Genomic DNA, 22,979 nt, shown 5'->3' with positions numbered 1-22,979 from the left:
AATGGAGTATTACATGGCAATGAGAAATAATGAAATATGGCCATTTGTAGCAAAGTGTATGGACCTCAAGGGTGTCATGCTAAGTGAAATAAGTCAGGCAGAGGTCAGATAACATATGTTTGCACTCATAGGTCTAACAGGAGAAACCTAATGGAGGACCAGGGGGAGGGGAAGAGGGAAAGAGAGCTGGGGGGAGAGAGGGACGCAAAACTTGAGAGACTATTGAATACTGAAAACAAACTGAGGGTTGAAGGGGAAGGGGGAGGGGGGAAAGAGGTGGTGGTGATGGTGGAGGGCACTTGTGGGGAAGAGCACTGGGTGTTGTATGGAAATCAATTTGACAATAAACTATTTATTAAAAAAATTAATAAATAAATTCAAAAAAAAAAAAAGAGAAATACAGAAAGAAATGCAGCCCAGATTGCAAAGAAGTAAACTCTCTTTGTTCACAGACAACATGATAATCTACACAGAGACTGTGAGGGAGTCTACAAAAAGCTACCAACACTCACCAGTGAGTTTAACAAGGTTAGGGTAGCCAAGATAAATAAACAGAAATCAACTGTATTTCTTTATATCAGTCACCAAACAAGAGGAGACAAATTTCTTTAAAATATCACTTATTAAAGCATAAAAAAAAAAATAAATTCAACAAAAAAAAGTGATAGGGCTATAAAGTAAAACTTATAAATAGTGCTGGGAAAAATTAATGTAAATAAATTAAGGAAAATACCAACCTAGTGAATCATTAGACTGAATGTCATTAAAATATTGATATTCCTCCAATTGACCTCTATAGATTTAGTGCAATTCCAATACATTTTTTTAAAAACTAACAAATTGGCCCACATCAAAATTAAAAACCTTCACCCTCAAAAAAAAAAAAAAATGCCATTATAAGTATAATGGCTAAGTCACAGATGAGGGAGCAAATATTTGCAATCATATATCTGATAGTAAACCTATATCCAGAATACATTTTTTTTAACTCCCAAAACTTAGTAAGAAATAAAAAAACAAGTTTTTCAAAAAATGGACAAAAGTTGGAAGAGAACTTCATCAGATGAGATATAAGTTGGCAAACAATCATGTGAAAGGCTGTTCAACACCATTAGCCACTAAAGAAATGCAAATTTAGAGGCACCTAGGTAGCTCAGTCGGTTAAGTGTCCAACTTTAGCTCAGGTCATGATCTCACAGTCTGTGGTTTCAAGCCCTGCATCAGGCCTGGAGCCTACTTAGGATTCTGTGTCTCCCTCTCTCTGCCCCTCCCCTGCTCGCTCGCTCTCTCTCTCTCTCTCTCTCTCTCTCTCAAAATAAAATAAAGATATTAAAAAAAAATTTTTTAAGCGCAAATTTAAAACATAATGAGATACTGGGACACCTGGGTGGCTTAGTCGGTTAAGTAGTTAAGCTTTTGACTGGCTCAGGTCATGATCTCACAGTTGGTGAGTTCAAGCCCAGAGTCAGGATCTGTGCTGACAGCTCAGAGTCTGGAGCCTGCTTCAGATTCTGTGTCTCCCTCTCTCTGCCCCTCCTCTGCTCACACTCTTGTTTCTCTCTCTCTCTCTCTCTCTCAAAAATAAACATTAAAAAAATTAGAAACAAACAAACAAATAAACAAAACACAATGAGATTCCAGTATATACCAGTTAGAATGGGCTAAAAATTAGAAAGACAGACCATCCCAAGAGGTGGAAAAGATGTGGAAGAAAGAGAACTCTCATTCATACATTACTGTCGAAGGTTGAAAACAGAACACCTACTTTGTAAAACAGTTTCAAAAAGTCAAACATTCACCTACTGTGTGATCCAGCCGTTTGACTCCCAGGTATTTCTTTCCCCCCAAAGGACAGGAAAGCATAGGTCCCCTCACAGACTTGTACACAGATGCTCACAGCATTATTTGTAACAGACGAAAACCAGAGGCAATCTAAAAGTCCCTCAGCAGGTAAAGGGGTAAAACAACCGTGGTGTATCCCCACAATGGAGGACCGCTTTCACTACTCAGCAAAAAAAGGGAACAAACTATTACCACACACCACAACAGGAGTCGCAAATAATTATGCGGAGTGAAGGAAAAGAACACATACATCCTGTAGGATTCCACTCACGCAGAATTCTAGAAAAGGCACGCTCATCTATAGTGGCAGAAAGATGCACAGTGGCAGAAGGGACTCGTGCATTACATACAGGGCACAAGGAAATATGTGAGTGATGGAAATGTCCATTATCTTTTTTTTTCTTTTTATGTTTAATTATTGTGAGAGAAAGAGAGAGCAGGGAAGAGGCGGTGGGGGGGGGGGGCAGGGAGAGGGAGAGAGAGAATCCCAAGCAGGCTCCACACTGTCAGCACAGAGCCCAACATGGGGCTCGAACTCACAAACCATGAGATCATGAGCTGAGCAGAAATCAAGAGTTGGACGCTTAACCGAGTGCCACCCAGGTGCCCCCTGAACTGTCCATCATCTCTATTACAGTGATAATTCTACAGGGAAATACACCCGTTAACACACATGAAACTGCGCACTTTATTGCACGTCCATTTCATCCCCATAGAGCTGCACTTAAAACTCACAAGGGAGAAGGAAAGGGAAGAACATGAACAGTAGCACGGAGAGAACGGGAGAGGAGATGAAATTCAGCCAACAGCACTGCCTTCTATATAATCCAATGAGCTTCTATGATCACAAGTCATTCAGAATAGTATTTCTCAATCTAGAATTTCTCCAACCTCAAAAGTTACCGAAAGTAAGAATTTCTATGCACTGAATCGTGAAAATTCAAGTTAAAGGACATTTTTTAAGTGATTTTGGGTTTTAGCGTTGATAAGGTAAATGGTAGGTGCAGACCCGTATGCAAACTACAGGCTAAAAGTCACGTCTATTACTCAACACTGTCAAGCTCTTTGTTTTCCTGTCTACGAAGTGTGAAAACGAGTTGAGAATCCCATGGAAAACGGGTGTCTTAGTAATGTGTCGACATCACACCCAAGCTGTACTTTGGGCTTTTTATTTGAGTTCAGTTCCATCACAGAAACAAGTGCAAATGGTCAGAGATGATGACAAAAAACTGAGTTAGGAACTTCAGTATGAAATATTATTCATTCAGTGTCTGCGTGAAGCTATGGAACTTTCAGAGGCTCAACTATCACCTAACGCATGGCGACGCTCCACGCAGGAGCTGCAAGAAGAACACGACCATCTTGCAGCTCACTGACTGGCGGCTGACTGAGCCAGACCATGAACCGATAGCCTGCTGGGCGTACAAGTCATGAAATGCAATGTGCTGGCGGGTTCCTCGAGGTGACGGAGCTAAGAGCCATTTGTCTTCCTCAGAGCGGCAGTCAGGGAAGGAGTCCAGACGGCATCCGCTCACTTCTGCTCGTTCCCTTCATAACCCAGAATTGTGTGTCTGTTATTGGAAAGGTCACATCACCGAAAAGTTCCTCTTAGGTGATCCCTCTCTTAAGAAAAATGCTCCCGTGAAACCCTTATTTAACCTGTTTGAAATTTTAACCTTTGGCACATCAGGAAACACACTCACCTACGCATTCCTTCCAGAATTCATTTTCCAGAATTTTGCTTCCAAATTTCATTTTGTATTATTCAGAAAGTCCCTATTACTTCCTGGTGGTGGGGGTGAAGGGAAGTTGGCAATCAGCCTACTGGGTCGGTTTGGGACTTTATACAACTTAATTGTATAGTTCCTAAGCCTTCACCTGATCATACTCAAAATCTGTAGCTATGTGAAAAAGTAGATTGCTTTTTAATTTTTTTTAACGTTTAATTATTTTTGAGAGAGAGGGAGAGAGAGAGGGAGACAGAGCATGAGCAGGGGAGGGGCCAGAGAGAGAGGGAGACACAGAATCTGAAGCAGGCTCCAGGCTCTGAGCTGTCAGCACAGAGCCCGACGTGGGGCTTGAACTCACGAACCATGAGATCATGACCTGAGCTGAAGTCGGATGCTCAACTGACTAAGCCACCCAGTAGATTGTTTTTTTAAACAAAGCTGAAAGTTCCTCATCCCTGGACCACTTGCTCCATAAAACAAAGAACAGGGAGATTTTTGCCCATGAAGTCCCATCTCTATCACTTCATGGCTATGTGATGCCCATCAAATCAGTCCTCAAACCCCAGCCTCCTCTTTGGACAAAGGGGATAATGCCCCTGAACCCTTTGAGACTGGTACCAAGAGAATGTAAGTGAAAACTCTAGAATATTCCATAGCTGCTTGTGTTTGCAGCTGCACTCCTCAGCTCCCTGCAGCCTCCCTGAGATGTAACACTGAATTTCCCAGCTGTTGGCAAGAAAAGATGAGGATACTGCTCAGATCCCATCCCAAGCTTTTCTGTGTTGTTCCTGACACTCGGTAATCATGGGTATCACTCTGCCTTCTCTCCATAAAGCCAGACAGCCACACTGGGTAGGCGGGGGCTATACACCAAAGTGTGGCTTACAGGGGTGACGAACAGCGGCCACGGGAAATAGCCTGGCGTGTGGCAGCACTCTGGGCGTGAACCACAGCTTGGCCCGAGCCGGTGGGAGTCCAGAGTGGCACCAAATACAGCCCTGGGGAAGCAGACGTGGAACCCGGTCAGGACAGAACACCTAGTCGAGTCCCTAAGTAACTCTGTCCTACGTAAGATCAGAGGAGTAAAATGGCCAGAGGATTTAGTGATTCTGAAGAATAAATCCACAGTCTGGGGGAAGAAGGGAGGAAGAGAGGGCAGGAACCTCGGGTGACAGGAAGAAAGCTCCAGACCTGTGACCTTACAAACAGCACATTACATAACACGTAGGTCCAGGACACTGGGGTGTTCCCGAACACTCGATGTGCACCGTTGCGGCGCACTGCCGACATGCCGTGATGAAGAAAGCTAACAAATTCAGTGTATCGGCCACAAAAACGAATATTTGAGTTATAAAAAGAACAGGGACAGGAGTGGAAAGAACCTGCATGCACCTAGACTTAACAGTGAGGAATCAGCGATTCAACAGAGCATCAGGTGCCATCATAAAGCAGGATGCTTCCCCTCACCGGGCTCCCCGTTAAGAGCACAGAAAAACAGAGAAATACAAATGTCGGGATTGAGGGGGGAATCAATGGACTCACCTCTCCAATGACAAGATCGAATATATTTCCACTCAGTGCTACAGTCAGTGCTGTTTCACAACACAGTATTTTTTAAGTCTGGAACCTCAACAAACCCCCAGGCTACATACACACTTTGCGATCAGTCCCAGAAAGAAGGGGCTGGGGGCTCCTCACCGGCTCATAACGACCCCCCCAGCTCGTCCTAACATTTTCAAAATGAAAATGGTATTGGGGTGCCTGAGTGGCTCAGTGGGTTGAGCGTCCAACTCTTGACTTTGGCTCAGGTCACCATCTCATGGCTCGTGAGTTCAAACCCCCAAACCCTTTGCGTTCACAGCACCGAGCCTGCTTGAGATGCTCTCTCTTCCTTTCTCTCTCTGCCCCCCACCCTGGCTCACACACGCTCTCTCATACTCCCTCTCTCTGAAAATAGACGTTTAAAACATGAGAATGATTATAGAGAGAGTATTAAAAGTGCCTAAGGGTTCAGGACGCCCGGGGGGCTTAACAGTCAGTTAGGCGTCTGACTTCAGCTCAGGTCATGGGCTCCCGGTTCACGAGCCCCCTCTGTCGGGCTCTGCGCTGACAGCTTGGAGCCTGGCACCTGCTTCGGATTCTGTCTCCCGCTCTCTCTACCCCTCCCCCACTTGTGCTCTGTCTGTCAAAAATACATATTAAAAAAAAGTTCTTAAGGGTCATTCAGTTGAAGTCCTACTCACCCACCTAAATATGACAAGTGGCTGAGGACTGTCCAGGCCACCAGAAAGTACCCGATTCAAGCCCACTCCAGGACTCCCCACGACCCTAAGCCCTAACTCCCTTCCCTACGTCAGGCAGTGAGAGGACTAGGAATGACAGGAGTGCAACCTTCGTCAGAACACAAAATAACCAGAGGTCATAAGAAGACACATGAACCCCGGACCATCCAGGACTGTGCAGTTTCTAACAAAAACCTCCGGATAACCAGATTCGATGAAAGAACGTCTATTGTACCTGTTTATTTCCACCTGGGTTGTACTGAGGGCTCTAGAGAAGGACGAATAAATGCTTACATTAAATGCAGATACAGCTGATGACAGAAATAAATTAAGGTTTTTTAAAAGGGGGGCGGCGGGGAACACCAAAGAAGTTCAGTCAAGAAGAGAAAGAACTTAACCTATAGCAGAGGGGTAACATTCAGAGTCGGCTGATTTGCTAGGTTCTTAAAGAACAGCAATTATAAGAAAGAAAATATGGGATTCACAAATGACAGCCGTAAACATATATATAAAGTATGAGATTCATCCATTAACTAAGGAACAATGAGTGCTGGAAATTAACATGCAGATTTTCCCAGTTATATATTAAATATTGAGAAATTATCTTATTGCTAATGTATGGCAATTAACTGAAAATCAGAGCCTCAGCCTGCCATGCTCTTATTTATTCCAATTAGATATTTATTTGTCGGCTCAAACCCCAAAGTGTTTGCTCCTACCTCTCTGAAGAGTGCACCATAAAACTGAACAATGTACGGGCAGTCACTACTGCGCATCACTACGTCCAGATCCATAAGAAGTTGTTTTTGTTCTTTTTCATCCACTGTTGACCGAATTCTCTGGAAAAGAATGACAAAAGATGTCATAAAAACAGAAAACAACTTTAGAAACCTGAGAACAACCGCAACCACAACAAGACTGAAAATTTCTAAGCAAACGTCATAAATGCTAACCAGACATAAAAAATTATCATCTTCCTTAAACTTTACAAGAACAATTGTTATCACAGAAAACCAAAATAGTACTTAGGAGATTTTATTTTACTTATTTTTTAAGCAAAATAGCACTTAGGGATTTCTTTAAAGGACATAAGGCTTTTTAACCACAAGCATCCACTGATGACATTGGATGTTATAGACCAAAGTTTCTAAGCAGTGAAAATTAACCCTCACATGCAAATATAAAGAAAACCACAATGAGCTAGACTTCAAGTAGTTCTTGTGTGAATCATCATGAGCTTCACAGACACCTTTATTCCCCATTTCAGAACTATATGGAATATATAGGCATTCGAGTTAAAAACAGCCTTCTCCCTGGCACCCCAAAACCATTGCATCCCCATTCGTCAGAGCTGGAAAAGGTGTCCAGAAGAGGTCAAAATGAGAGTCAGTGCGGGGGCAGCTCAGAGACTCCAGCCCCTGCCCCCAAATCCTAGACTGCAATGGTCCCCCTTTGCCACACTTTCTGTGCATTAAGAACAAAAGGTTTGGGGGCGCCTGGGTGGCTCCATCAGTTAAGCGTCTGACTTCAGCTCAGGTTATGATCTCATGGTTCATTGAGTTCGAGCCCCATGTCGGGCTCTGTGCTGACAGCTCAGAGCCTGGAGCCGCTTCAGATTCTGTCTCCCTCTCTCTCTGCCCCTTGTCCCCTCATGTGCTCACTCTCTCTCTCTCAGAAATAAATATTGGGGGAAAAAAGTTCTACCTGACTCTCCACTCCAGGAGTCAGAATGCAGGGTGGTAAGAATGTATAGAAGAAAAATCTGAAAATGAAAAAACAGGGGCGTCTGGATAACTCAGTCGGTTAAGTGTTTGGCTTCGGCTCAGGTCATGATCTCCCGGTTTGTGTGGGTTCAAGGCCCACATCAGGCTCTGTGCTGACAGCTCAGAGCTTGGAGCCTGTCTTCAGATTCTGTGTCTCTCCCTCTGACCCTCCCCTGCTCATGCTGTCTCTCTTCCTCTCCCAAAAATAAATAAAAAAATTTAAAAACACACACAACACAAAGAAAAGAGAGGACTCTTTGTCCCTAAACTGATGAGGTCCTCTTCCCAGCACTCGGCAGACCTGAGGTATATCCCTGACCCACCTGTACGGACTTCTCTGCCGAATTCTAAAAGGCTGCCTGGAAAATTTAGCGCCCCCACCTCCCACCACGGAACGGTACCATACACGGAGACACTCTGAGGGACAGTTTCCACCGCACTAGCGAGACAGGAAAGAATCAAGTTCAGAAGGTGTAAAACATGAATAATGAAGTTATAGTTCAACATCAAGGCATGCAAACAACTGTTTTCTCATAAAGGAGTTCACAAGGTCACACCGCGTCACTCTGTACAACGTATAGTCCATACTTACAAGCCAAGTTAGATTATCAAAAAACACACAAGGTGGCATTTTGTCTTCCCAAGACTTCAGGGTATCTGTCCTCAATGTTCTTGGAAGGGAGGAAGGCAGCCAATTAAATGTTGAGCCCATTTTACAGAAGAGAAGCCAGAGGCACAGAGAGATACAAAAGACGTATTCCATGTAACATGACAATAAGCAGTTGTAGAAGGAACCTCCGTTTTCCTCTCTCCCCGCGAAATGAGACATTCCATTTATTCCAAATACAAACAAATTTCATTGTGCTGCTTAAAATTTATAACCCACTATCTACAGTACTTGTATGATACCAAATAAAATTTACCAACTCCCATCCATCTTGTAAATACTGGTTTATTTAAAACTTCTACACTGGATATCAACCGGCCAGATAAACAAGAAATAAGTCAATAAGAAGAATGAAAAACAATGACAAAATAATACTGACACTTGTAAAAGTAAAAAATTTCCCTTCCTTTCTCTCATTTCTATATTTTATAGACTATTGAGTAGATGATCATAGTTCGGGGATTAATATCTTTTTTTAAATCAACATCAGGATGTTTGCTCACAAAGTATATTTGTAAACAGTCAAAATAGCCCAGAGATGTAATTTGTTAGTAGACTGAAACGATGACATGGATAATTCTAGAAACATTTTAATCACATTTTATTCCTGTTTAAAAAAAAATAATAAGGCAGCTGGCTGGCTCAGTAGGAGGAGCGTGCGGCTCCTGATCTCAGGGTTGTGAGTTCGATCCCCACATTGGGCGTAGAGATTTCTTAAAAAAAAAAAAAAAAAAAAAAAAACTTTAAAAGGATAGCTGTGAAAATACTCATTTGGGAAGACAATTTTTTAATATTTAAAGTACAAAGAGCTGGTAATCAGAGACAAATGGGGGAAGAAAAAGGAAATGATACTCTGGGGAGATTTCCATCAACAAAAGGATTCTCCCTACAGGTTTAAAAACTTTTTTCTGTTTTTGCCTGTATGGATATATGGACAAGTATAAACACACTCACACTCACACTTATAAGACGCTACTGTAAAAGATGTCTTCTTTGCTAGATTCTTTCCCTGAGCTGTTTATACGGTTTTCTAAGTTTCCATCTGTACAAATGTTTGCATTTCGACTACTAGAATCACATTACAGCCAAAACCTCAAGAGTTACTATCACTGACTGACTTTTTTTTAAATGTTTGTTTATTTTTGAGAGAGAGGGAGAGAGACAGAGTGCGAGCTGCGGAAGGGGCAGAGAGAGAGGGAGACACAGAATCGGAAGCAGGCTCCAGACTCTGAGCTGTCAGCACAGAGCCTGATGTGGGGCTCAAGCCCACAGGCTGTGAGATCATGACCTGAGCCGAAGTCACTTAACTGAGTGAGCCCCCCAGGCACCCCTACCTGACTCGTGAGGACCAATTTCTAAAAATACTTCTGTAGCTACAGCCAGGACGCACACTCCCACATGGACTGGAGGACTCGCCGAAGTCCTGGCATCGGACTGGACAGGATTCCCGAGAACCAGAATGGAGAGGGCTCCTGGCCCAGCTCTAACATCTGAGCTCATCAGCGTGGCAGCAAAATCTATTCATCTGAAAACTATTCGTCAATGTCACCACTGGTACAAAACAGAACACGGGGCTGCTGCATGGCCTGCCGGCTGACCAGGAAATCGATTCCATTCCTGGATGCCGGTCAAAGGACGGACACCTCTTCCCGCTCCCTGAGCTTCGGGTCCCAGGGGCAGGCATTGGTCGGAGAGCAGCTGCTGGGACCCTGTCGGGATTGTTAGGGACAGAGAAAGTAGAGCGAACTCCGACTTACACATGAGTTTTAGGACTATATTGCAACATTTGTTATATGAGAATACTTCAGAAAATAAGCTCATTCAAAAGGCCTAAAGGACTCAAAAAGAGGAATTAACCACAAACACACACCTACAATAGCAGTTGCTTCGAATTAATTATTTTAACTCAATGATTCAATAATTGTTCAAGTTGGAGAATACTTAACAATGACTAACAATAATCAATGAGAGAACGCTTAATAATAAGAGTCACGACAAGACAGCTTTTCTAACAAAACAAAACACCATGAATACGTAAGACTTCTACCACTGGAGAAAAGCACAGCCAAGCTGCTCAAATACTTGGGAGAACAGTCGCGGAAAACAGAAGACATGAACGAACTTCCTTCCCTTCAGCAGACAGTCCTTGGGAGCTCCCCTCCCGCTGCCACATGGAATGATGCCTGATTTGGGGGTTGTTTCAGAAAGCCAATTAGATCATCGAATTAAGGAGGGGGGGCTTCTCAGAATGGAAGGGGATGGAAAACAAAGGTGTTGCCAATTTATATGTAAAAATCTCCCCTAATTAGAATGTTCAAAAATCATATGTTTTGACAAATGTCTTGAATCACAGAAAACATTCATTTATGCCATAAATTGAAGAGACAGGGGTGCTTGGGCAGCTCGGTTCATTGAACGTCCCACTCCTGATTTCAGCTCAGGGCATGCTCTCATGGTTCGTGGGTTTGAGTCCCATGTTGGGCTCTGCAGTGGCAGCACAGGGCCTGCTCGGGATTCTCTCTCTCCCTCTCTCTCCGACATTCCTCTGCTCACGTGCTCACTCTCTCATAATAAATAAGCTTTAAAAAAAAAGAGAGAGATAAGACTGAAGTTTACCTGAGTTCAGAAAACCTCCCTACCCTCCAACCCCCGCCAATAAATATTAGGGTTGAAAAGGGGCGCCTGGATGGCTCAATCAGTTAAGCATCTGACTTCGGCTCAGGTCACCCAGTTTGTGAGTTCGAGCCCTGCGTCAAGCTCTGTGCTGACAGCTCAGAGCTTGGAATCTGTTTTGGATTCTGTGTCTCCCTCTCTCTCTGACCTGCCCCCACTCATGCTCGCTTGCTCTCTCTCTCAAAAAATAAATAAATAAATAAACATTTTTAAAAAATAGGGTTGAAAAGCTAACTCAAAACCACAAAACATTTAAGAAAATCATCTCAGGAACGTTAGGTATATTTTAAAAGTTTCATTTTTAAACAAATATCAGAATTCACTAAAATCACTCATCTCTTCATTATTGAGCTCCTTTTGTTGTCACTATTTCCATAACCTGACTTAAATTATTGCACACTCTCAGGACAAACTAAACTGTACTTAGCAAGCCACCGTGCTTTTCCAATAGTGAAGTTATTTTCAAACTATTATAAGCTTTACCTTATTCGGAACGAAGTGTAGAGAGGACACTTAACACCCAAACAAGAAGGACTACCCTACATGAAACACATGGTCTTCCACAGCGAAGACAGCTAGATACTTGAAGTTAAAAAAAATTTTTTTAATGTTTATTTTTTTTTTGAGAGAGAGTGTGTGAACAGAGAAGGGGCAGAGAGAGAGGAAGACACAGAATCTGAAGCAGCTCCAAGCTCCGAGCTGTCAGCACAGAGCACGATGCAGGGGCTCGAACTCACAAACCGCAAGATCATGACCTGAGCCGAAGTCAGACGCTCAACCGACTGAGCCCCCCAGGTGCCGCTAAAATATATTTCAAAAATTGTCGTCTAAATTTGTATTCGAGGTTGTTTGATACTTAAAACAAAAGCAGGCAAAGGCCAATAAATCAGCACATAGCTACAGAGCGGTAATGCCAAAATGATTCCAAAGAAAAGTCTTCCAGTGACCCAGAAAAGGGATGCACTGAACGGCCAGCTCTCCATTTTTATGACTGTTAGTGTTGTACGTGGTTCTTACCCAGCTAAAAAGTAAAAGAGTCCACAGAGCGTCACGTTCCTAAAACCATCACTCCAGCTCATGCCCCTGGCGGGAGCACGGGAACAAGGCCGCGTGACAGAGTTAGCAGCTTCCACAGGACGAGCTAAAGTCTCCGGTCAGAAATTACCCTCCTGCTCGCCCCTAGCTTGTGCCTAAAACACAGCAATGTCCACGTGGAGGACAGTGCCAACCCACGCAGACAGAAATACCCAGAAGCTGCCGAAAGGTCACCTTCCTTCTTCCTGGGCAACGTGGCGACTGGAAGTCGTCGGGGAAATTTAACCGCAGACGGCTTACACATGGCCTTCACCTGGAAGGCCTCAGTGTGTGAGTACCTGAACGCAAGGCATGAACACTCCTTCACGGACAGTGAGCGCTATTTCCATGTGGTGCAGGTCCAGATGGCCTCTAAATGCACCTTCGCACGGACCCGATTCACACACAGGGACTCCAGGCCCTGCCAGCCCGACCTCCCCATCAGGGACGAATGACGAGGGACAGAACCAACAGCAGTAATGAGGAAGAACTTCCCAGTAGATTAAGACCGGCTGTTATAATGTAAAGGGATTGTGGGAACTATTAAAAAACTACACTCGCTGAACGAGCGGGGGATGGGGAGGGCAGAGAAGCAAAGTGGATGGAGGGAAACTCTCCGAGAAAGTGCCTTCCGCCCTTAACGATGTGAGGACCGCACTGGGGTCTGAGGCTCCTTCCTTGCCTACACTCGCGTTCAGGGGTCAGAGGGCACAAGGAGAAGGGCAGGGGAGGCTGTGATGCTGGTCCAACTGCTGTTCTGGGAGGCGGCTCGGAGGGCGAGGACAAGAGGGGAAAGGCTGATGACACAGAGGCTAAGGGACCAGCCGCAGGGGAAGTGCAATGAGAAGGCCCCCAGGGCAGGTCCTCCAGCAGCTCAGGGATGCTCTCGCCCTCTGACTCGAGTAAACCCTTGCACCTCCACGTCAGAGTTCTCAAAGGTCTTGCTGGCTAGAGAGGCCAGGCTTGCCTCGAAACGACCCAGTCCGCGTGCCTGTGGCCTGTGACACGGGTTCTTCCTACCAACTCAAGCTGGAAGAGAAGGCTATCGACGAGGTGACAAACTCCATCTCTCGGACAATGCGTGTGTGTGTGTGTGTGCTGGGGGGAGGCCTCTGGGTCACCCGATCCCATTCCTGCTCAGAGAAGGGGAAAGAGCTCATCATATTCTCAGAAGACTTCAAATGAAGCGAGACTGATGACAGGTCCTATATGCTCTTGATTAAAAACAGCAGCTCCCCGGGGCGCCTGGGGGGCTCAGCTGGTTAAGTGTCCAGCTTCGGCTCAGGTCATGATCTTACGGTTCGTGGGTTCAAGCCCAGGCCTGGAGCCCAGAGCCTGGAGCCTGCTTCGGATTCTGTGTCTCCCTCTCTCTCTGCCCCTCGCCTGCTTGCGCTCTCTCTCTCTCTCAAAAATAAAAACCATTAAAAAAAACAAAAAAAAACCAAACAGCAGCTCCCCAAGGGGTGTGACAGATGGTAGTTCCTAGGCCTGGGTCATTCCAGACAAAAAAGATACAAATCATCTGCAAACCGATCAGGAATGGAGAACTGAGGAGTCCAGGAACAAACTTTTAGAAAGAGAGACCTGAAATAACAACACAGTCAAATAAACTTACCAAATATCCATCAATTCTAACTGATACTCTTTTCTTATTTTTGTTTTGAAATGGAGAAAATACGGGGGGGGGGGGAGAGATGAGGGGAAACAGGAGAAAGGAGGTAATTAATTCTAGTCCCCAGAAGATAAATTCCCAAATTGTCACATGACAAATTCTTGTCAGGTTTTTACAGGGCTCAGCGGAGGGTCCGAAGAGCAGTACAAGGTCGTTAAGAGTAAGGTCAGTGACCCATACCCCTGCTGCACGTGTTCATCTTACCTAGAGTAAGTTATGAATAAAGTACGAGTATTTAAAAGGGAAAGAGAAGTGAGCTCCCCAGTGATAAACTAGGGCACGGATATGAGACTTTGCAAGGAAATGGGCTCAATCACTATATGAGGAATGAGTGGATAGCTTCGAAGATCATCTGGGTGTTAAGACAATCTGATGACATGGGCACCTGAGTGGCTCAGTCGGTTGAGCGTTTGACTTGACTCAGGTCATGATCTCATGGTTTGTGGGTTCGAGCCCCGTGTCTGGCTCTGTGTTGCCAGCTTAGAGCCTAGAGCCTGCTTTGGATTCTGTGTCTCCCTCTCTCTGCCCCTGTCCTGCTCACACCCAGTCTCTGTCTCAAAAATAAACATTAAAAAGAAATTTTTTTTAAAGATAATCTGACTTCAGATAAAACGATGTCAGTTATTAACATTTTGGCCATTAACATGGCAAAGTATCGCTTTCAGTTTGTCACCAACCCAACCCAGAACACCAGAAGGTACACACTTTGGCAAAGTGGTGCAGGATCTGCGATCACTTGCAGGAAGCCGAAACTCCAATGTCCGTGACCGTTGCTCACTCCTACACATATGCACTCATCACCAACTAAGGTTACCAAAAGCATGAGCATTCTGCATTTCAACAGCCAAAAAAAGGAAAGGAAAGGAAAGTAGAGGAGAGGGGAGGGGAGGAAAAGAAAAAAGAAACTGCCAAATTCTGACCAGAGCGATATGATGAACAGCCAGCCAACCACTCCCAGGACACGAAACCCAAGCTCCCTGTGCTGACCTTCTGTGCCAGAGCGGACGGTGATGAGCATCACGCGCTCAGAAGTCTCAGAACCGATCCGTGAGCAAACAGATCATGTGGGGTCTTAGGTGGAACTCCTCTCCATGGGAACCTTTCCATTTGAAATCGAAGGTGTGGGGCGCTGAGGGGCTCAGTCGGTTGAGCATCCGACTTCGGCTCAGGTCACGATCTCATGGGTTCATGGGTTCAAGTCCCGTGTCGGGCTCTGTGCTGACAGCTGGGAGCCCAGAGCCTGCTTTGGATTCTGTGTCTCCCCGTCTCTGCCCCTCCCCCACTCACATGCTGTTTCTCCATCTCTCAATAATAAATAAGACATTAAAAAAATTTTTTAAATAAAATCAAAGGAGGAAAAGGACAAGGATCATCTTAATAGAGCTGTGATGATATTTCGAAAATGTGTCCCGTTCCTGGAATCTTCAAACACCAATACTGCTACACCATAAATGCATTTCGTTGGTTAAGCGTTCCTTGTAAAGAACCCTCCTCCAGGGGCACCTGGGTGGCTCAGTCGGTTAAGCGTCCAACGTCGGTTCATGCCATGATCTCATGGTTCATGAGTTCAAGTCCCGCATCGGGCTCTGCTGACAGCTCAGAGCCTGGAGCTGCTTGGGTTCTGTGTTTCCATCTGTCTCTGCCCCTCCTATGCTCACACTCTGTCTCTCTCAAAAATAAACAAACATTTTCTAAAAATATATTACAAAAAAAAAGGACCCTCCTCGCAGGCTTAGTGTCTGTGGGTAAAATATGAAGGGGGAGCTGCAACAGTCAGCAACCCAAATCAGTGGTGTAGGGGACAAAAGAGAGGGTCGCTCTCAGACCCCTGAGTGCCCCAGTGGATCCTCACATTGTGATCTGTACAAACACGCTGTTTTCCCGGCAGCCATGTCCAGAAATCAGTTCCCATACAAAGGTAGAAAACCCCAGAAACCACAGCAGCACCTCACTGTGCTATTACCCCCTCCCTCTGAGCTGCATTTTTATTTTCCGAAGTTCAAAACAAAGATTCTATGTTCCACAGCTGCAGCAAGGCTCATCCCTGCTACACAGGTTCATGCTTGGCTGCTAGAATGTTCTAAATCGATCAAACACAGAAAGGCCCCCTGTCTCTGTCTTGTGCTGCTGTCACTGACGGGGTCAAAGGCAGATAGCAACATTAGCCGAAGCCAGTTAAAAAAGCTAAGTATTTGGGATGCTGATCACAGAGGCAGAACTGGTTTTCATGTCAAAGAGTGACAAATAATAACCGCCTGTTAAATCAATCGTTTTAAACTAGGAAAACATGTTTCTACTAGAGCAGGAAGAAAGAATACTAATGCTTAATTGCCAAATCATCCAAGCCTTGAGAATCAATTTAATGAACTCCCAGTTGTATCTTAATCAAATTCATTAATTAACAGTAGTGCCTCCTAGTCTCCTCACCGAGGAGACTGGGGCCCAATTAATTCCTCCTCGTACAGAGACCTGGGGAGATGGCTTCCAAAAACCTGTGAAGGATTTATGACATCATGGGCAGAGCTGCCCTGAGGGCAAAGTTAATGGACAAGCTGGATGTGTCTTGGTCGTCGGCTTCCTCTTTACAAATGACGTCATCCGCATATAAAGGGCACGATCTTAGCGCTAACATTTTTGCCGGGGCAGAAAGACCATCCGTGACAGGCCCTGGCTTCCGGGCCCAGGACACTGAAGTGAGATGCGAGTGGAAATCGGACCTACGACCAATGTTGGGGGCATGACCGTGAGACAAAAACGACAGAAAACGTGCAGGAGGTGTATCAGATGGTCCTCATTTAGAGGGAGGGGTGATAAGGCAGGTTCTTCTCCAAACTGCGACATAGGCTGAGATCCAGACTCCAAAGCTTTCCTCAGAGCTCACGTCCCCACAGCTTCCTTCCCACACGGGCAGGCACGGCTTGCCATCTCCTATCCCTTACATCAGCCAGAATGGTGCTATTTTGTCTCCATTACTGATAGGATCTACATACAATTCTATCGCCAGAAAGAGCCCATGGAGGAAAACCAGGAGGAGCAAAAGAAACACGTCTCAGTGAAGGGTGCCAAGCCCTGCTACACAGGGGAGTTCAAAAACCCAGGCTGACTTTAGGGCAGCCCTGCCATAGCCCTTGGATCTGCCTACCTCTGTGAGCACTTTTCATCTGCAACACCACACCAGTCAAGCATCATCAGGGACATACCCTAAAACAGCTCCGGCAACCACAGACTGCTTAATTAAGCTACATGACGTAGCCGATCAAAGACGGGTGGAAGGCGCTGGAATCCGGTCTCAATTCAAAACCAGACAGCTATGACTTCTGCATCCCACACGCCATCTGGAAAATCAAATGCTAGCACCATGGCCTTCCAACACTCAGTAGAATTGCCTAACAAAGCGCTCTACCCTGTCCGAAAGGAGCTTTGCAAACATAAAGCCGTTCCGTCAAGGTCATTCTAGTGCTTTCAGAACAGTGTGCAAGCCCCAGGTTTAAGGACAATGATGAGTCTCCTCCAGTGAGCCCCACAGTTCCCACTGAAATTACCCAGTAATGGAACTTCTGGTAGAAATGGCAACGTGTCCACAGTGGCCGACTGCCACATTGCCATCTTCACAGCTCTGCCTGCATCGGGAAGGCCCACCTACTGAGCAGATGTAACCCCACGCTCCTCGGGCAAGGGCAGAACTGTGGGCCGCTCATGGGGTCAGGTGGGGGTTCAGGGGAGGCTCTGGTCCTTCCCACCAGGCATGAGGGTTAACCTAGGTCTCAACTGTAGATCAAACACTGAAGGCAAGATCCAAATACCAAATAGAAGCAGTAATCGAGATCAGTTTTCCAGCCTAGGATGGATCAGGAAGACCGAAACGGATGCACCAGTAGAGTTGGAAGAATAGAGAAAAAAAAAACCCTGAAAAAAACAAGCCAAGTTAGGCCCATCCCCAAGAAAGGGGAAAGCCCCGAAACCCTTCGGTCCGTGGTCACATTGCTAACTCAGTCTGGCCTGACCACTGATCTCAGACAGCCAGTCCGGCCTTCTGAGTAGCACAGATGACGTCTCAGGTTGAAGACTGAATGCTCACCGTAGTGTCAACCAGGCCAACTTTGACAGGACACGTTCCCGTCCCCACCTACCTGCTCGCCATCAGTTCCTTCCTCCCAGGGGAGGCCAGCTTCACCCAAGGGTCAAGCCACTGCCACTTCCTTCCATCTGCAGGGGAGTCAATCCCTTTCCCACACATTCTCTCTCATCCGCGCTCTCTACTGCCCCCTGCCTACAAATCTACAGACAGAGGCAGTCCTTCCAGAATCCGCATGGATCCGAGTCTGTCAGGAAACAACAGGGAAGCTCATAGTCTTCACACTGCAGGCAGGGTCAGGTGGAGGCACGAGGTCAGGTCACAGCCTGTCTGTGGGCAGCCTGAGGCTGTCACACTGCTCCATTCCAGCCCACCGGCCCGAACTCTTTCTAGCTCTTCAGTCCTGTGTCCTGGATTTGCTTGGACATGCTGATTCGGATCATCTGTGAACCTGCCTCTGCTGGGTGTTTCTCCCAGACCTGGATTTCTCTAACTGTAGCCCAGAACCTAATGCCGAGGTCGATGCCTTCCTCAAACGTTTGATCTACAGGTTCCCCATTACAGTGAACCCTGGCAGGGAGCTAACCAGACACCCACGTTACTCTTAGAGGACGGGGTCTGTGCATGTCTAGTTTTATTCATTCGGTGGTAATTCCATCAGCATGCGAAACGGGGGATTATATTTGCAGAAGATGCTGACAGAAGCCTGAAGTGCCCAACCAGAGTCAAAGGTAGAAGGTCTGACAGCAACAACGGCTTCGCCCTGGCAGCCCCCTGACTTAGTCATACAGGCAACAAGACAAACCAGCTGTATCACTCCCCATCACAGAAGGGAAGACCCGATTCCCAAGAGTGTGCAATTAAAACTGAAGGGTCAAGATTTACCACATCTTAGGTCCTAATGCCAAACCCCATGGACAGCTTGAGGAACAGTCCTCGGGCCAAAGGTCAAGAAACGACTGGGGTGCCTGGGTGGCTCAGTTGGATAAGAATCCAAGTCTTGATTTCGGCTCAGGCCATGATCTCACTGTCATGAGATCGAGCCCCACGCCCAGCGTGGAGGCTGCTTGGGAATCTCTCTCCCCACCCTCTCTGTACCCCTGACCCCCCCCACACACACACGTGCCCTCCCCTCAAAAAAGAAAGAGAAATTGTTGGACGTACAACTCTTACATATGCTGTATACGACCTTGCTGAATCTAATTTATTATATCTTAACTGAGTTTCAGATTATGTCTTGGAGATAACTGTTTCTTTTCAGACATTTCTTATACGCATGTCAAAATAAACTTGGGTAAGGGCCCCCTCAAAACTGAAAATGAGAGGCATACCTGGTTGGTTCAGTTGGAAGAACATGTGACCCTTGATCTTGGGGTCATGAGTTCAAGCCCCACAATGGGCTTAAAATAATTTAAAAAAAAATTAAAAATTAGGAATAATAAAATCAGGTTTATACCACAGTCCACTTTTGTACACAACTGCAAATAGGTCTTAAGGATAATTTATTTCCAACATAAGCTTAGTATCTACCTAGGTAATCCTTCCATATTCCCCATGGCATAGGAAAACACTAGTATAGTGCATTTCTCATTTTACCAACAACCACGGAAAACTCACAGAAGTGCAAACCACTGTCTCCCACTCTTTTAAATTTCTGTAGTCCTATATCAAGGCTAAACACAGAGGGTGCTAAGTAATCAGACTGTCTACATGCAGAATGTCAAATCTAACTTCTTAATCACACATTGCCCCTGTGTATTTGCCCTTGTCCATCTTGTCTGTGTGTCTAAGTGGTAAGGGAATAAACTCTCTCAGGTTTGATGAAAGGCTAAGCTTTTTCAGAGAGGCCAACAAGACACACATTTAAAAATTACAGTGGAAGGCATACATCAGTCAGAAACTTGGTATCAAATTTTCATGTATATCAATGAAAAAACCCTCTCCCAATATCCTATGGCATCATGGAATCCCATGCCATGCCCCACTGATAGGCCGGTTGATAACATCGTATCATCTCTCCCCCACACTAAACAAACATGCTTGGCCAAGAATGCAAGGTGATAAATGTGGGGTGCCCGAGTGGCTCAGTTGGTCAAGCATCCGACTTCAGCTCAGGTCCTGACCTCACACTTCATGGGTTCGAGCCCCGCGTCAGGCTCTATGCTGACAGCTCAGATCCTGGAGCCTGTTTCAGATTCGGTCTCCCGTTCTCTCTGCCCCTCCCCCATGCTCGCACAGGCGTGCGCTCTCTCTCAAAAACAAATATTTAAAAATATTTTTAAAAAATAATTCTGTAGGTCCCACAACCACCTCAAAGTATTTCTTCAAAGCTGGGATTTTAAAGGCATTGAGGGGCTCTCAAAATAAAGTCAAATAACAAACAGCAGACTACACTTCCTATTTTCACTCTTAAATGTCTTCAAAACTTAAGTAAGCATTACACAGTTTCAAATGTTCTCAAATTAAGAAATCTTAATTCAAATTGAATCTGTGTGTTTCAAATCACAATGAAGTATCTTCTTTATTAACCTTGAAAACCTACTGACCATGGCCAAAGTCTATCCAGATTACTAAAACAGATTATGATGTTGGTCAACACGGTAAAAACGCACAGAGTGCAGACTGAAACACGCAGGACATAATTATTTAAAAGTTCTTTCCCAGAGCCTAAATGTCCATCAACTGATGAATAGATAAAGAAGATGTGGTATATATACACAATGGAATACTACATGGCAATGAGTAAGAATGAAATCTGGCCATTTGTAGCAAAATGGATGGACCTAGAGGGAGTCATGCTAAGCGAAGTAAGTCAGGCAGAGAAGGACAGATACCACGTTGTCACACATAGATCTAACAGGAGAAACCTAACAGGAGACCATGGGAAGGGGAATGGGTGGGGAAAGAGTTGGGGAGAGGGAGTGAGGCTAATCATGAGAGACTTTTGAATACTGAGAACAAACTGAGGGCTGAAGAGAAAGGGGGGAAGCTGTAGGGGGGTGATGGTCATGGAGTGGGGTACTTGTGAGAAAGAGCACTGGGTGTTCTATGGAAACCAACTTGGTAATGAACTATTTTTAAAAAAATAAAATAAAAGTTCTTTCCCTACTATCTGGAGAAAAGTTCAGAACTTTAGTTATATAGGTTAGTTCTCCCTTAAGACCTAGCCAAGTAAAAACGGATGGCATGCACAGATAGCACAGAAGAGCAGAGCAACACTCATCGAGAAAAATCTAAATAAAATGACTTCCATCTTCCATTGCAGCAGCACAAAATAAATACGGGGAAATTGTTTCACGTTCCAAGAAGAACACCAGTTAATTTCAACAGATAACCCAAGGCAGAGGTCTTAGGCTGTGTGTCTTTAGAAATCTACGGGTTATATGCAAAATTTTGTGTACATAGGTATCATCCTAAGGAAAAGGTCCACAGCTGTCATCACAGTGTAAAAGAACAATGACCAAAAACGAGGTTAGGAACCATAAAGAGAATCATAAAAACTTTCCCCATCATGAATTTCTCATTAGTTTTATATGACCCAACAAAGAGAAACGCTGGACAGTGAAGGAAGCAACAACATTGAGAGTAACATTTTGCTCACAATAAACTTCAACACAGAGAGCATTTTCTATTAATACGATACAAATCCATTCCCAAAAGTCAATTATGACACTGAGGCCCCTTGTCTATCAAGCCACGTTGACAAACTCTCCAAACAGGGGATTCAACAGGAAGATGATTAGCGGAGACTGTCCGCAAACCCATTCATTCTCGAGTGTGTGAACTGAGGCATCTATTGGTTCCCGTAAGAATTGTAACTCGGATCTCCTTTTGCCTTTTTCTTTTTAAACCGCCACCCCCAACCCTGTCCCTTTTCCAGTAATACGTTAAACACAGCAAATATCTGTTAGACATGTCAACAAACAAATGGACACATTACAACCACACGGGCCCACAGGAGTCGGATGGACACCATCAGTTCATTACAGGTACCAACATCAGCCTGCCGAGTACAGTCTATGGGGCCGATCTCCATTCCGGGCCTTTCTGGTGTTTTCTGCAAATGAACGAATCAGGTGGCACGACACTCACAGGGAGGACAGAATGTGACAGCATATCACACGGTACGCATGTCAAGTACAGCTTTCGAGCCGGGGAACAGGGCAGCACTGGGTGGAGATGGCAAAAACAAACCGAAGCCGAGCCGGTCAGGGCCGAGTAAGGTTGAGGTTAGTGGCAACAGCATGTGCGTGGTTTCCAGGAAACCTTCAGTGAGACTGCTGTTAGCCCTAGCCCCGCACCTTGCCCAACCCAGTGCGCTGCCTCTTCGTCCGGCTCCCCGCCTGGCTCGGAGCAGCCCTGCCCTGCTCCCAGGGGTGCGGCCGCCCGGCCTGAACTCACCTTGGCAGTGGAAGGGCCTGGAGTTTGAAACACGTTAGCGCATCATGCCAACAAGTGCAGCGAACATGCGCGCTGCACACCCTCGGCGTTTCCGGAGCGGAGGAACGCACACCGCCGGCGGGCAGCCTCTGCGCAAAACGCACCCTCGAGGGCTCTGGAGAAACGGTTTCACGAACACCCGTATTCACCCCACGAAGCGCGAACAGAACAACAGCAGTGTTGCCGCACCAAGAAATTGCACCTAATGGCTGAAAGCACCAAAAAAGAATGAGGAGGCATCACCTACTTTAACTGCCATTATTTGCCCACTTGGTTTGTGGACCATTTTGTTGACAGAACCGTATGCTCCTCGTCCAATTTCTCCAAGGTCTTTCAAGTCCTCCGCGGTGAAGTCCCAGTGCTGCTCCGGGGAGATCTTCAGCTTCCCCGACGACTCGATGCTGTGTGTTCTCAGCCTCTCTCTGTTAAAATATCGGGAAGCAATTTTTCCACATTTTAAATAGGTTTTGACTTTTTTTTCTGATAACTAGCACTGATGATCACTTGGGAAAATTTCTCTCTTAGGTCACTAACACAGTCTGACCTCCAGGTTTTCAGAGGGTTTTTTTTCTTTCTTTTTTTTTTTTTTTGCTTTGTTTTGTTTTTGTTTTTTTTTAATTTTTTGGGTTTTTTTTTTGTTTTTGTTGCTTTGTTTTGTTTTTTTTTTTAATTTTTTTGCATCGTCTTCCTTTTTGTACACACTGAATTCACTAAGGAAGGCCTAAATTTAGGGAGTCAATGATCACAGCTTTAAAAGGATT

General features: G+C 45.3%; 1 protein-coding gene across 2 annotated transcripts in view; it reads right to left on the bottom strand.

Annotated features, from left to right (window-relative positions):
* The window catches only part of MAP2K4 (mitogen-activated protein kinase kinase 4), a 75,426-nt gene that overhangs the window by 39,298 nt on the left and 13,149 nt on the right, over positions 1-22,979 (bottom strand). For both annotated transcript variants that reach the window (XM_029927645.1, XM_029927644.1), the window contains exons 2-3: positions 22,466-22,640; positions 6,574-6,693 (exon numbers count right to left, since the gene is read on the bottom strand). In XM_029927645.1, coding sequence (XP_029783505.1) covers positions 6,574-6,693; positions 22,466-22,504 — 159 coding nt within the window. In that variant the 5' untranslated portion in view covers positions 22,505-22,640. The remainder of the gene's footprint in view (positions 1-6,573; positions 6,694-22,465; positions 22,641-22,979) is intronic.

The sequence above is a fragment of the Suricata suricatta genome, chromosome 17 (assembly GCF_006229205.1).
Source record: "Suricata suricatta isolate VVHF042 chromosome 17, meerkat_22Aug2017_6uvM2_HiC, whole genome shotgun sequence".
Classification (NCBI taxonomy): Eukaryota; Metazoa; Chordata; class Mammalia; order Carnivora; family Herpestidae; genus Suricata; species Suricata suricatta.
The sequence above is the reverse complement of the archived record's forward strand: the minus strand, read 5'-3'. Positions and strand labels throughout refer to the sequence as shown.